The following is a 15561-nucleotide window of genomic DNA, read 5'->3' as shown; positions in this document are numbered from 1 at the left end:
AGTTCTGTTATTTCAGATTCTCTACAATAAATCTGTCTAAATTTATTGCATAAAGGTAGACCCTTGTAAAACAAGCTTTAAACAATTTTAAGCACATTTAGTTCTTCTTGCTAATATTTCATTCATTTAGAGTTGTTATGTGCCATTTTTGTATAGATAAAGTTTTAGAGCGGATAGGCAGAAATGGGCTTTTGTTTAAAATGCTATAAGAATGGAGAAGATATTTAGAGACAAAAATTCATCGACAATTACTCCAAAATCAGCACTTTCGAAATATCCGAGCCCATTTCTCATCAAATCTAAATAGCTGAATACTTACTTACTTACTGGAACCATGCTCCGACTTGGAGCCTTGGTTATTACAAAAGGCCTTCCATCTGACTCTATTTCTGGCCACATCACAAAGCTTGTACGATTTCTATGTTTTGACATCTCATTGACATTCCCGCATTACTTCTCTACGCGAAGTTGCTTGGCTAGAATAGTTTTAGCCAATGCTTTTGGAGTGCCAGGGTGCCTTTAAAATAGCTTTCAAATAGCTGAATAGTTATGGTCAAAAGTTAAGAATTGTTTATGTACTAATACGAAAAAATTTGATTTTGCTGAATAGTTTTGTAGCTTTTTAATTCAATTCTAGTTGATCCAAGGGGGTAGAACTGAATAATCACGATAAAAACTCTTCAAGCTCTGATTTAGACATTTTAATTACTCACACACTTACTACAAGCTTTGTGATACAGCCAGCAACAGAGTCAGATGGAAGGCATTTTGTAGCAACCTAGGCTCCAAGTCTGAGCATGATTCCGGTAAGTAAGTAAGTTACTTTCTTGGCAAGGGTGCACGGGACCCATTGCCTCGTTAAGAGAACGTCTGTAGAAAGTTCTATCTTTCGATAAATTCTGCCAGTTTGAGATATTGAGCTTTATACATCATAATTGATAATCCTCGCGTCATACAATTTAGTAGACTTGGATACAAACTAACTGCATCAAATCCTCTCATTTGAAACTCTTGTCATTTAACTTCTCATCAGTTTTCTTGAAATTTTCCGGATTTTTTGTTTCTTACTCATCTGGATCTACTTTTAGAAACAATCATCCTACAACGCTTCACTTCTCACATCCTCAGCCTTCCTAATGAGGCTATATGCCATACCATTTCCATCGCAAATCCTCAAAAGCCTTAACCCAAACATCTCTCGGAAAAGCTCTTAATTTCCTAACTCAAACAAAATCAGGAAGAAAACACTTCCAAAAAAAATCATCCTAAAATGTTTGTTTTTCATTCACCACAAAATAAAAAGAAGCGAAAGCATTCAGAAGCAATAATTTATTTATTCTCATCACACATCACATTAAAAATGCGTCATCTTAAGTTCGCAATCAACACTTTATTTACACTTTCAGTGCCAAGATTTTTTTTTCTCAATTTTTTTTTTGTTTACATGGTGAAAAAAAAAAGAATTTTTTTTTGTTGTCAAACAAAACTTTTTACAAGCCGGTCAGCACGTGGTTGGATGTTGATAAACACAGAGAGTAAAATGAGAGAATTTTGATGAAAATTTCAAGAGAATCTCACAATTTTGTGAGAGTTGAGTTGAAAAATGTGAAAATTTTCAGAGAATTTTCCAACTCATAGGCAACGCATGCTTGCCGTTTACAGCAGCTCCACAAAAAGTTAAAAATTTTCTCCGTCACTGGTGAAAAAATGAACAATTTTGTACCCAATATTCCACATTTTCCCCATTAAAATAGTCAGTAGAGAGTCAACAGTCGCTTCGATAAGTCAACTCGCGCAAACTTTTTTATAATTCAATTTTTGGACTTTAATTTACGCAAAAATCCTGGCAATTCTTTAGATAGACACAAAATTGACATTTGTCAACCGTGAAATGATGCAATTTTGATAAAAGTTGATGAGATTAGGCTAAAAAAAAGATGATTTTTGCATTTCGAACAGCAATAATTTCAATTTTATTATTTTTCTTCATATTTATACCGCAAAATGAGGTTCAGTCATCCGTTGAGTCAGAAATGTGAGTATAAAAGTGAAAGAAAATGGTGAAAAATTTCTACGTTTTAGGAAAAATATTGTTTCATGGATCTAAAAATAGAAAAGAATTTTCGCCTAGATTTTCCCCAGTGCGCAAGCCACAACGTGATATTCTCAATATTTCCTCATGTTTCTATAACAAATTTATGTCGAGACACAACTTTTTACTGCCAATTAGCATATTTTTGTATCAATTATTTGTAAGACATGAGAAATATGAGTAAAATATGATCGGAAAGTGACTCATTTTGTGCATGAAAAAAATTTTTTTGCTGCTGTTGAAAAAATTTCTATTTTTATAGAAAATTTTGAGAGAATTTTCCTCTCATTTTCACGCATTTTCCTCTCTCGGTCTCTCAAAAAACTTTTCCATATTTTCCTCATTTTCTCAACATGATTCCTTCATGATTAGTATAGTCGGTAATTAACAATATTTTATTAATTTTGATAAGCTGAATTAATTGCGGAACTTTTACCAGCAACGATTACGAATGTATCTCGAAATCAACCCAAAATAGGCGTGAAGTTTTGGCATGAAATCATTACTTTTAATGGATAATAAAAAATCTATGAAGGAAATTGCCTTTTGTTGTTCTTTGCGATAATGAGCATAACTAGAAATTTTTGTTTGTTTTTGCGGTCGATAGTGTTGTTTATGCTTTTGGTCATGAGAACATCTGGTGGAATTTTTCTTTAGGGATAGACTGTAATGAGTTGGTTATGTTAATTATTGTATTGTTTTGTATTGTTTACAGTCATTAGAATTATTGATTAGTTGTAGGAATTTGTTTTACTTGCTGTTTTTCCTTAATTACTTTGGTTGTCGTGCAGATCAATATTTATCCATATGTTCCATTAGGTGACGTTTAAAAATGACTCTATCGCTTGTTGCTGCCTAGCGGTTATCAATATGAAGTACAATATCCTATCAACAGCTTCGAATAAGCTAATTGGTTGTTGAATACATATTTCGCCGTCAGACTTCGATTCCATCTTAAATTAATTTCCATTCAAGCTGGAACCAGACCAAAGTCAGGTCATCATAAAAACTGAATTTAGCGTGAAATTGTGAGGATTCTGTCCTTAATTAGTACAATTCTTTTCAAAATACTAGTAGTAAAATGCTGGTAGTTCCTGAACAACACACAGTGATTGCCAAGATGCCAGAGTTACCGTATTAACGTTAAGACGTTTTGTATCCCTGACGGCTGATTTTGATTAATTTTTATGACGCCCCAATTTTCCGCACGGGGATCTTAGTGAAACTGAAAATCAATTATGGATTAAATTGACTTCATTTCCATTAGTAAATGGTTTTCAATCAACTGTCATATTGCACTCGAATTCCAAGTCATCAATACTGCCTCATTATTTTCAAATTTTCCTTATAATTCACTATAAATTAAAAATATTTTGCAATTAAATCTCAAAAAATTCACACATTTTTCCAACAAAAAGAAATCCTTCACAAACTCGTTAATTGCATGTTTTTAAGACAACTTCACCGTCTCCACAGCTTGAAGTCTACCTAAACATTTCTCCTTTTTGACTGCCACATTTGTTCAAATTTTGTTTTTGCTGAAATAATTTTAAAACATAATAAAAAATTTATTTAACTGTTAATTTGCGAATGTTTATGTCTGAACTGTACAGCTATTTTGTTCGGGTGCAGTAAAAAATTTATTTCATTAACATTTTAACACTTTTTATTTCCATAATTATAATTTTGCATGCCTTACTAGCCATAAAATTAGGAATCGTACTCGAATGTAAGCATTTAGAGAATTTTATTAAGCCTTAATTGACATTTTATGGTTGAATTTTTTTGGGTTTTATGTGACATGGATTGGGAATGGGTATTAGTCAGTTCGACGACGAGAAAATGCAGAAACTGCTCAAAAACATAGACAAAAATTCTAATCTAATGAAAAAGCTTTATAATTTTAAAAATGACAAAAACACAAACGACATCCCCCATCCTACCGACTGTCTAGCCACTACGCTCATTTCCGACTTGCTTCATATTTTCAACATTTATTTCAGCGACACAACTAATTAATATTTATCTCAAAAAAATACGAAAATTAATTTTTCATTCATAAATTTAATTTTATTTACATTTTTCAGTGTCGATAAGTGGGCAGAAGCATTTGGCAATGAACTATGGGATTTGGCGCAAAAAATGACAAAGTCAAACGAGATCAAAGCGGTAAGAGAAATATTTACTTTAATTTTTCATGTTTTTACAGCTGTGATGGATTGGTAGTTGCAGTAAAATAGAGTTATTGATGAACTTGAAGTTGAATTGCTTTTTTGAGCAATGCAAGTCTGGGAATCCCATTTTATGATGTAAAAATTGGTAAAAATTTGTCAGGATCAGGTGTTAAGTGCCGGCAAGGCAACTTCGTGTCATGTCGTTAATACGTGACGTACCGGTGCCCTAGCAAACGTATTGTGAAGTTCAGAATTTGATATGATCCTTAGATTTGCGTATTTCAGTAAGCAATCCTGCAACATTCCTAAACTTACTTACATCACTGACAATATAGACCAAATATGATATATGGCCTCTCTCAGCTGTCGCCTTGAACTAATGTTATCGCTGGCAATCGATTGCCAATTCCCAATACCAATTAATGAGAAAAACGGACCATATTTTCAGAATTTCAAGACAATGAATACACTTTGAAGAAATTTTATGTCATATTCTGTCAATAAAACTTGACAACTCCTGTAAATTCTAATCAAATCCACATCAAACCCAATACCAAAATAATAATAATTTTTCAAAAATTCATTCCATCTCATTTAATTCCATATATTTACAGCGCTACAAAACATTAAACGCAAAAGTACAAGAGAAGGATGGAACAATTTTAATTGAGGATATAGTCGCCTCAATAGGTCGTATGTTGAATAGAAAAATGGATGCAGTAAAATGTATTGTTAATAAATCAGAGGAATATGCGGAAGAGTTTCACCGCAATGATATGATAAAGGAAGATTTTCGTTACTATTCAAGTAAATTCTCATTGGTAAGCCATACTGATATTACAATTCTAATTCCATTTCTAAAAAAGACATTAAAATACACAATTTTTTTTAAGGTAAATGGATTGAATCTAACAAACCGCAAATATACAGACTTTGAGGAGGAGAACGTGCAGAATAATACATTTTTAAACATGACATTTGATCGTGATTCACATTTCTTTGATTTAGAAGTCAGCACGGAGCATAGTTCCGTTCACGTACCAACAAATGTCTACGACAAGGGACCGGAAGCAGCTGAATTTATTCAATGGTCTGAAGTACTCGACGATGTATTTCGACAAAATTACAATTCTGATCCGGCATTATCATGGCAATATTTCGGAAGTAATCTTGGTATCATGCGTCACTATCCGGCTATGTCATGGGTGAGAAATAAGACAGATACATACGATTGTCGTAAAAGATCATGGTATATTGAAACCGCAACATGTTCAAAGGATGTCGTTATTCTACTCGATAATTCAGGCTCAATGACTGGATATAGATTTTATATTGCACAATTAACAATTAAGAGCTTACTTGGTTCATTTTCAAATAATGACTTCGTAAATATATTCAATTATTCTAAAATAACGGAAGATGTCATACCGTGCTTTAAGGATAGTCTCGTACAGGCAACGCCTGAAAATATTCAAGCATTTAATGATGCTGTGGCTGAATTATCACCTGAAGGATATGCAAATGTCACAACAGCATTAGAAAGGGCATTTAAATTGCTTGCAAAATATCGAGAAATTCGACGGTGTAATGAGTCATCGACCGGATGTAATCAAGCAATTATGTTAGTAACTGATGGTGTGCCTGGAAATGCAACAGAGATATTCGAGAAATATAATTGGTATGGTAATGATAGTAAATCATATCCGGTTCGAATATTCACATATTTGCTCGGTAAAGAAGTGACAAAAGTAAAGGAAATACAGCTTTATGCATGCATGAATCGTGGTTATTATTCACATATCCAATCAGTCGATGAAGTTGCTGAAGAAGTTCTTAAATATGTAAATGTTGTAGCAGCTCCGTTAGTGCTGCAGAAAAAAGAACATCCACCGACATGGACACATGCATACATCGATTTGACATCAAATCCGGAATTTGATGAAAGTGATGATGAAGATGAGGAAGGAAAAAAGAAAATAAAGACAGAATTACGAATGATGATTGCAGTCGGTGCACCGGCATTCAATTTGTCATCATATCCTGAAGGAAATTTTACTGGTCGACCGACATTACTTGGTGTGGCTGGTACTGATATACCACTTGAGGATATTAATCGTATGGCATTACCATATAAACTTGGTGTCAATGGATATGCATTCATTGTATCAAATAATGGATATGTGCTGTTACATCCTGATTTACGACCACTGGATCCGGAACATCCTGGTCAAATTAAGAAAAATTATAATAGTATAGATTTAACGGAAGTTGAACAATTTGAGGCTGATGTTGATCCACGAGATCCAAGTGAAATACTTTTAGAGCTTAGACAAGCTATGGTTAATCATACATCTGGTAAAATAATCGGAGTGCCTGTTAAATTTCATTATGACAAAATGAGACGAGTTGAACACACAAAACAAGACTTTTATTTTGCGCCCATCCCACATACGCCTTTCTCGTTGGGAATTGGTAATTTTCTATGAAAATATATGGAACATGTGGTGTAGAAATTGAAAATTATTTTATATTTTTCTACACATCAGGTTCCTCAAAACTTCAATTAACTCCAACAAAACTTTTTCTTTCTACACTTCAGCACTTCCACACAATTACGGCAACACATGGATTAAAGTTGGCGATGAGATTCAACGCAACACATACACAAAGGTCAACATATCTGACTTTTTTGTTGGAGAAAATTGGAAAATTCATCCTGAATGGGTTTATTGTCGTTATCATTATTTGGAAGGTCATGAGTTTCAGACGCCTGAGCAGGAGTTGAGAGAGTTCTTGAGGAAAATTGTCGAAAAAGACTGGAAATGGTCACAACAATATGAGCCTGATCCGGCGGGTGATAAGGAGAGAGATATTGATGAATGTGAGTATGAATTGAGGGGGATGTTAGGGTTGTAAGGGTGATTTAGGGGCAGAATATTTTATTATGGGGGTTTGAATCACAAAACATTAGCTAGACTTGATCTTGAGTCCAAATCTAGTCTGAAAGTTTGAGTTTAGTCTACAACTAAATAGCCAGACGCCTGCAAGATGATACAGAGGCTTTATTCTTGTCCTGGCAGATATGCCTACATATGGCTCGATACCACAGATTCTATTAGGTCCAGACACCAGACCCAGTAACTAAATCCTTTAAAAGTTAACTCCAGCTAACCTTCAGCAAGCAGTTGGCAAGAATTAGTTACTGGAAATATCATAAAGCTCCAATTTGCTGCTCGGATACCTCACAGACTATGATTCACACCCCACTGTACCCTTTAACTTTTCTAAAATTTTCCAATCAATCTCCTTTAACTATGACATCCAAAGACATTATCAACTGAAACTAAGAATCCATAAATTGCATAAAATCTCATCATATCTGACAATGAGAATTATTAGCCAAAGCATTGACATCCATCCATAAATTTTCATATTATTACCACATCAAATATCTGCCAATCAGCTTGTCTTCAGTTACGATATTTTATATAGATTCCTTTATGCACAACCACAAACTGCAAATCAAGCATTCCCATTCTTTTATCTTTCCCATTATTGACTTTCTTTTCTTTTTTTTAACGAATCTTTGTCACCATAGTGAACTGTGGACGTAAGTCACTAAGTGATGACTCATATTACTGTAATAAGGAGCTCGTTGAATTATTAGTTTTTGACGCAAAAGTGACAAATGATAGTTATCAATCATGGACTTTCAAGAGTGACGCTGAACGCGAGATCATTGAAAGTTATAATGCAACCGTTCGTTTCGTATCAACAATGAGCGGCTTGACACGATGGCAATTTATCTTTGGCGAGGTGGAGGTCGACACGGATACAGAGTTTGGTGATCTATACTCGTCATCACTCAATGAGCCATGGTATAAGAGTGCCGTACTTCAGCATCGTATTGATAAGCAAAGTTTCATCTATTCCGTTCCGCATTTTGATGATGATGATGATGTCGATAAATCGGATCCGGATTTGAAGGTAACAGCATCAATGGCTATTTTCCCACGTGATGGTGGTAAGGAAGCTGCTTCAGCTGTTGTTGGATTTCAATTTTCTCATAAGCAAATGCATGAGAGGTTTATGGAAATTACATCTTTGGTCAATGTAAGTATGAGTATTTTGTACAGGATAAATTTAATCTCTTTTGGGGAGAGATTTTGAGCGTGTTTTTTGTGAGGTTATTGTTGATGGAGAAGTTCTTTTGGTTTTTTGGGTTGTCTACTGGATGTTCTACATTGTTTCAGTTAATTCAGAATTTGAATAGATTTTATTTGATAATCGATGTCCATTCCGAGCTTATTCTAGAGCTTTGCTAGAAAACTATACAAACATCCCGAAAAATGCGCTCTAAATCCCAACAATCTCAATAACTTCCCTACTTTCAAGTTAATTCTTCTTTATCTCTCTTTCCACATAAACCTCAGTGCGACGACTGCTTAAAATCATGCGGAGCCGACGAACAGGATTGTTATGTTATTGATAGCAACGGTTATATCATCATATCAGAGGCAAATATGACCAATACAGGAAAATTCTTTGGTGAAGTTGAAGGAGCCGTCATGGAAACAATGGTAGAAGAGCACATTTTTGATCGTATTACGATATATGATTATCAAGGATTATGCAAAAACGTGACAAGGGGAAATGAGACAAAAAGTGATGAGAATTGTGCGCGAGGATTGACGACGGTATGTATTATTACGAGTGGGCTTGATTACGGCATTATATCTGTGGAATTGAATACTTGAAAAGTTTATTGTGGACATTCATTGAAAAGCTTAAAGCTGCTGAGCATTTCTAACATTTTTGAATGAATTTTACAGACTCGTATAAATATCTTCATAATTTTCTGAAATAAAGTGCATACAGCTGCATAAAGTCATTGAACATTTTTATTTCCATAATAACATCATAAAAACTCATTACATTAAATTCAAAGTGATGTTCAAAGTAATTTGAGATAGAGAACAAGTGCTTAAATTTTGCACATAAAATAAAAATCACAAACCTTTCCTTATTCACCTCTTTATGATTTTATGAGGAAATTCATAAAAAATGTGAAAACATTCCTGCATCTACGGATAAGGAGGAAGGGATTGAGACTCCTATGAGCAAAATATGATGGCATGGTTAGCTTACTAACCCATAATGATATAAAACATGCATAAAAATCAATAAATTTACAGAATAAAGCTCTAAATTTACATCAGTGAGTCACAAATAACCATTTCTTTACATCCTAATTTCATGTCAAATTTTTTATGATTTTGCATTTTACAACATCCATTTCAATCTATACGTGTTCATGTAAAATAGCTTCAAACGTTTTCCATTTAAATCGGTCATAAAAAATTATTTTTTCATCGTCACTCCCTTAAAGGTTATTAGCAAGTAATGTGACATGAAGGAGTTTGGTATAAAGCCAACTTGACTCAAACCATGTCAACTTGACTCTAACAAAGTCAACTAGTCACGAACCAAGTTTACTTGACTCGAATCTAGTCAACTTGACTCTAACTTACTTAAGCATTATTCGCTACAATTCGTTATTGTTTTTTAATTACAGCCATTCAAACTTATACTCTTCGGCATCAAATATATCTTCACGGAAATGATAATTGAACTATCACGCATCAATTTGTGGACATGGAGTGCACCATCACCTGATTATGACACAGACTATACCGATTTTGGCAAAGATAAACAGAAAAAGCCAGTAATAAATACACATGCACCACAGAAGCCAATCTTACGTGGTAAAGGTGCTGAAGCAATGGAAGCTGAAGAATATTTCAAAAATAAAGAGCGACTTGAAGCAAATGAAATAAAAGACCATTATCGTCCATGTGATAAACGTGTGGACTTGTATGTTGTTAATGAAACATTTATACGTGGTGAACATTCATTCTCATCGGTTGATAAAGATGCATTGCCGGAGAATAGAAGGGTTACTGATGATATTCGGTAATTAAATATTTTTTTTTATTCGGCTTGTTCATTCCACTTTGCATGTAATTATTTTATACAATGTCTGTCTCTTTTTTACAGACCATTTTATGTAAGCCGCATTCGATTTTCTAATCTACTGCTGGTTGTTATCAACCAAATGGAAGGAAGTATTGTTCCCATTGAGCTCACAACAAAACCAAGGGAGATTTATACATTGAACTATTATAATGCAACATTTCCGTGCTACAAAAATTACATGAATGAATTACCCCGTCGACGATTAGATGAGTGCTTTGTAAGTACTGTTGGGATGTTGAGATTTTAATTCATATTAAATGATGGATGGGAATTATTAGTCAATAGATGAAACTAGTTTTCAATTTAAATTATTCACTTTGATGCTGTATGTAATGGAAATTGAGTGAATATTTATGGGAATTGGAGGAGTTTGGCTGTTTTAGATGTGAATGATAAAAGGAAATTGTTCAATATTGAGAGGAATTTTTAAATAATTAAATGTTATGCCATTCAGTATGTGCCAGTGTGTATTCAGAGGTCAGGGGGGTTTCTAGGTCACCCTTCAACCCCTCCTCACTTCATCATACCCCACTCGATGAAAATGTTAAATTTTCTAGGGTATTTAGTGAAAAAACAATCCTAGCTGCATCCCTGCGATGCACAGACAGTCCAGAACTCCATACAATCCATTCACAGTTACTGCATCTGTCCCATAAACACCTCCATCCTCTTCTCATTTTTTTCTACAATTTTATATTTCCTCTAGAAACAATAACACAATTTTCTTTTATTTATATTCCAACAGACGGAACACCCAGAGGAAGAGGAAATGGCGTATTGTGGCTCCGCATCGCGCATCAAATCTACATTGTTGCTACTGTCGCTACTACTGCCAATGTTTTATCTCCTGAGATTTAAATGAACAGAAAAAGACCCTTAATTAAGTTTTATTTTTTTCATTGTTGTTGTTATAACCTTTTACAAAAAACTTTTTTTTATTTGTAATATTTTGATGGGGGTTGGGGAATGGGGTATATTGTGGATTTTTTGATGGACATAAGGTCGGGGGAATTTTGAAATATTTATTAAAATTCTTTATAATTTTTAATTTTGCCATATTTGCTCAACCTAGCTCAATTATTGTTTAAGCTTAGCACCCAAAAACTGCGAATTTTTCATAAATTTTTTATTTTTCAAAAAAATTAAGTCTCATGCCAAAAAATTACTCAATTCTGACAATCTCAACATAACATTACGTCTGTGAAATACAAAACTTCATCTCTTCTTTATTTATTTGCCTCTTTTTCATCAGCTTGTCATTTTATACCGCTGCTAACGACAAAGGTGAAGCTGAAAAATGATGCTAGAGTTTACTCTTTTTTTGCTTGCTTGAGATCTTGAAGAGCAATTTACTCCTTTGTCAGAATTAAGTGGCGTTTATAAGAAAAAAAGGTGAAAAGAAGACGACTTTTTTTGGATAAGATTCTTGAAGTTTCTTGTTTTGTTGAATAGAATCTTTAATCTTTAAAGTGTTTAAAAGCTTTAAAGTGAAAAAAATGATTTATTTTGTGAAATTTGAATTTTTACAATTTTTTGGACTGTAGCTAGCCTCAATTGAACCTCATTCTTAGAAATTGGCATTAAATTGACACGACTCTACCATAATATCACATTTTGGTCCTTTTAGTGCCAAATTAGCTCCAAAAACTCTTAAAAGAATCTCCAAAAAATATCCAAAATGACCAAGTTACGTCCAATACTTAACTGCATTAAATAAATGCATTTCAAATCATTTTTCATTAATTTTAAAATTATAATCAAAATTTTTATAAATTTTTAATGTTTCGCATTTTTTTAAAAATAATAAAATCATTTAGATATAACAATTTTTTACATTAAATAAAATGTGAAAAGAAATAAAATTTTTGTAATGATCCAATGAGTGCCCTGTAAATGGAACCAATATGAATTTCCTGTTGTGTTTCGTGAATTTTTGAATGTGAAAATTTTGAATTTTTACTGATTCATGAAAAATAAATTTTTTTTGTAATTTTTCCAAGTTTAAAAGAGGATATATTGTAATTTTCAATTGAAAACCGCAACATTTTTTGAAGAAATATTTTATAAATGTTAAAAAAAAGTTTTCGAATTTTATTAAAGATTCCATAATTTACATTTTTTGAATTATAATTCACGGAATCCTTAAACTTGATTACATAAATGTTCATTTTTTTATAAGAATCACTCATTTTGCATTACTCAACATTGTACTAAGCAACTAGTCATAGTTAATCCGAATCTGAATTTAGGTATACAAAAAAATTAGCCAAAATTTAAAATAAATTAAATACCTAGTTATATTTCTGTTAGAGATTATTTATTAAAAAACATTATTTATGAATAAAATAATAAAGAATTTTAAAAAAGTTGACGATTTAAATTTGGATTTTTTGTATTTCTTCGAGAGTTGAAGTGACTTGACTGCGTTGTGGTTTCATATTTTGGGATTGAATGACTGCACATCGGACCTGGAATCATAAATTGAAGATTCAGCATGTCTTTTTTGAATCTTATGCACTGAAAATGCGGTTCTTTTGTTGGACACAAGGATTAAGGACGACACATGAGTGAGAATTCAAGTCAACTCAATTTCATTCAAATTTTGTGTCAACTTCGATCTCTAGGCTAGGTAAAAACTATTAAGGTAAATAGCAAAACTGAATAAAATTGACATAAAACAAATTTTAACATAAAATCTATGAAGAAAAATTCGTAAAGTGATTCAATAATTTGCACTAAATTTCACCCAAAAGTCAACTCAAAAACACATTCCAGCCACTAAGTGAACAGCAAATATTTAATCACATCATAAGCTCAGCTTGTTTTAATAATTATGCAATTTACATCGTGCAAAAACTTCATTTTTAACTACAACTCGACTCTACACGATGCATTAAAAAGAAAGTTCACAATTCTGTAAATAAATTTAGGTCACAAACAAATTAAATTTCCATTTATATTCCACGCATATTTACAATTATTTTGATGAATCAATATTGGATGTAGGAAAGATGACATCAATAAATATGCAACAGAAATGTATGTGGTAAAGAAGTCATCATACATAAAGAATATTGAAAGCGGAATTAAATTGAAATTTTATTGAATATAATCAAAAGTAAATATATATTTACATGATGGGCTGCACTGGAAATGTATTTATAAGTTCATATCAATTGACAAATTTGAGATTATTTTTAAAATGGACATGGCTTCACCATGGAGCTTCTAAGACAAAAATGCCCCAATTTAGCTCCTCAAAATACTCCAAAAGAACCCCAAACTTATTAATAACTCCTTTTCCATGATATTTTATCGAAATTTTAATGAACACCCTAATTTAATGCTTATTTCTTTTCACTATTTTTCGTTGAATTATAAACAGTTGTATTATAGACTGGTAAATTCGGATTCTGCCCATTAGGAGGTCCATAAAAATAAAAATTATTCCCTTCAGGAGTTGGTTGAGGAAAGTTTGAATTTGGAACGTACAAAACATAATTTTGTGGATTTGAAGGATCAGCTGATTTGGCAGTGTAATGGACATGTTGAGGTGTATTTTGGTTTCCTTGCTCGACACTAGCTCTTGGTGCAACTTCATTTTGCATTTGAACATAAAATGAATAAATGCAAGTTATGCAATAAAAGAACATGACTGTTGGAAGTAGAGCACTCCATAAAAGTTTATTAACTGCATCTCCAAGGAAAATCTTTGTGAGTCCTAGTATTGCTGCGATCGAAAAAAAATAAATGCATTCATGTATGATGAATGGTATCAAAAGGCTTGGCTTTTTCTATCAAATAATAGATAAGATAAGGTTAGATAAGATTAGATAAAATGTGGGCATTATGCCTTTGATGGAAATGTTTTTTAATGATTCAAATACTTACATGACGGACGCCAGCAAAGAATGTAATGCTTGTGAAGATAGTTCCAGTATTTAGAAAAATGAAAAAGCACTGCATCCCTGTGAATTAATAAAGCATTTCTTTATATCCAATATGCCTTTAAATATGGGATTTTTTGATTTACATTTTGATTCGAGAAATTTTATAAATTCGTGTCTATAATAATGACTAAATCTAAAATCACTGCCATGTAATAAGACATCAAGTCCTTGTATTAACTGAAAAATTGAGCCAATTAGACTAAGTGCGACGATTAAACAACAACCAGTTCTTAAACTAAAACAGCAACAACAATCTTTGACCATTGTATTCTTCTTTTTTTTGGAGATATTTTCTGAATACTAAAAAACTACTAAAAAATGTGTCTGAACTAGTCGAAAATTTTCACAAAACTAGTTATGTTTTTGGTAAAAAACTACAATTTTTTCGAAAAAAAATTACATATGGTTCTTATCAAATGAATTCAGCAAATTTTTGTATCAGCGATAAGTAATTAAGCAACAAAAAATTCTTAGAGATTGGCACTATATTGACACTACTCTACCATAATATCACATTTTGGTCCTTTAAGTGCCGTATTTAGCCATAAAACTCTTAAAAGAATCTCCAAAAAATACCCAAAATTACCAAGTTACGTCAATACTTTACTGCATTAAATAAATGTATTTCAAATCATTTTTCATTAATTTTAAAATTATAATCAAAATTTTTATAAATTTTCAATGTTTCGATCATCTTAAATAAAATAAAATCATTTAGATATAACAATTTTTTAAACCGAATCTGAATTTAGGTATATAAAAAATTAGCCAAAATTTAAAATAAATTAAACACCTAGTTATTTTTCTGCTAGAGATTATTTATTAAAAAAACATTATTTATGAATAAAATAATAAAGAATTTTAAAAAAGTTGACGATTTAAATTTGGTTTTTTGCATTCTTCGTAAGTTTCCAACTCGGTGACATTGTGGTCTTGAACTTTGAAGCTGAATCATTGCACATCGACCCAGTGATCATGGGTTTCAAGACTCTAGATGTTATTCGAATCATATACTCTGACAACGCTGCTCACAGTCTTTTTATAGGCTACAGGGTATAATGACAATATAGAATTGGGACCTCATTCGAAACGTGTGTCGATTTCGATCTCTAAGTTAATAAAGTCATTTAAATTGTAAAAGTTTTAACGTAAATAGCAAAACTTTGGAAAATAGACATAAAACAAATTCTAACATAAAATCCAAATAAAACAAAAGAAAAATTGTTATAGGGTCTTAAATATTTCAAATAAATTCTGTTAAAATTGACATTAAAGTTCACAAGTTCCACTCACTAAATGAACAGAAAAT

The 15561-nt window shown here is 32.2% G+C and overlaps 1 protein-coding gene and 1 long non-coding RNA gene across 2 annotated transcripts; one reads left to right on the top strand and one right to left on the bottom strand.

Moving 5' to 3' along the window:
* The first annotated feature begins 1769 nt into the window (after window positions 1-1769).
* Window positions 1770-12682, top strand: Ca-Ma2d (Ca[2+] channel Muscle-specific alpha2/delta subunit). Its single transcript, XM_070646037.1, has 10 exons — window positions 1770-2035; window positions 4180-4261; window positions 4881-5087; window positions 5160-6738; window positions 6866-7147; window positions 7865-8379; window positions 8700-8963; window positions 9842-10239; window positions 10324-10519; window positions 11048-12682. The coding sequence occupies exons 1-10, from the start codon at window positions 1938-1940 to the stop codon at window positions 11162-11164; spliced, it is 3738 nt and encodes a 1245-aa protein (XP_070502138.1). The 5' UTR covers window positions 1770-1937; the 3' UTR covers window positions 11165-12682.
* Window positions 12683-13376: 694 nt separating this feature from the next.
* On the bottom strand, window positions 13377-14585 carry LOC139094938 (uncharacterized). Its single transcript, XR_011544812.1, has 3 exons — window positions 14336-14585; window positions 14194-14270; window positions 13377-14096 (listed from the first exon to the last, which is right to left on the bottom strand). It is a non-coding gene; the product is annotated as an uncharacterized lncRNA (long non-coding RNA).
* Window positions 14586-15561: the final 976 nt, after the last annotated feature.

The sequence above is a fragment of the Chironomus tepperi genome, unplaced genomic scaffold, assembly GCF_022539635.2.
Source record: "Chironomus tepperi strain 1889 unplaced genomic scaffold, CSIRO-AGI_Ctep_v1 contig_359, whole genome shotgun sequence".
NCBI lineage: Eukaryota > Metazoa > Arthropoda > Insecta > Diptera > Chironomidae > Chironomus > Chironomus tepperi.
Note: the sequence above shows the minus strand (reverse complement) of the source record. Positions and strands in the feature narration are given on the sequence as shown.

What these genes read in the sequence shown, in the direction of transcription:
- Ca-Ma2d (XM_070646037.1), top strand. Translation starts at nt 1,938, where the DNA reads ATGATTTTTGCATTTCGAACAGCAATAATTTCAATTTTATTATTTTTC. An exon ending in TCATCCGTTGAGTCAGAAAT is followed by an intron (nt 2,036 to 4,179) that starts GTGAGTATAAAA and finishes TACATTTTTCAG; the next exon opens with TGTCGATAAGTGGGCAGAAG. An exon ending in AGGGTTACTGATGATATTCG is followed by an intron (nt 10,240 to 10,323) that starts GTAATTAAATAT and finishes TCTTTTTTACAG; the next exon opens with ACCATTTTATGTAAGCCGCA.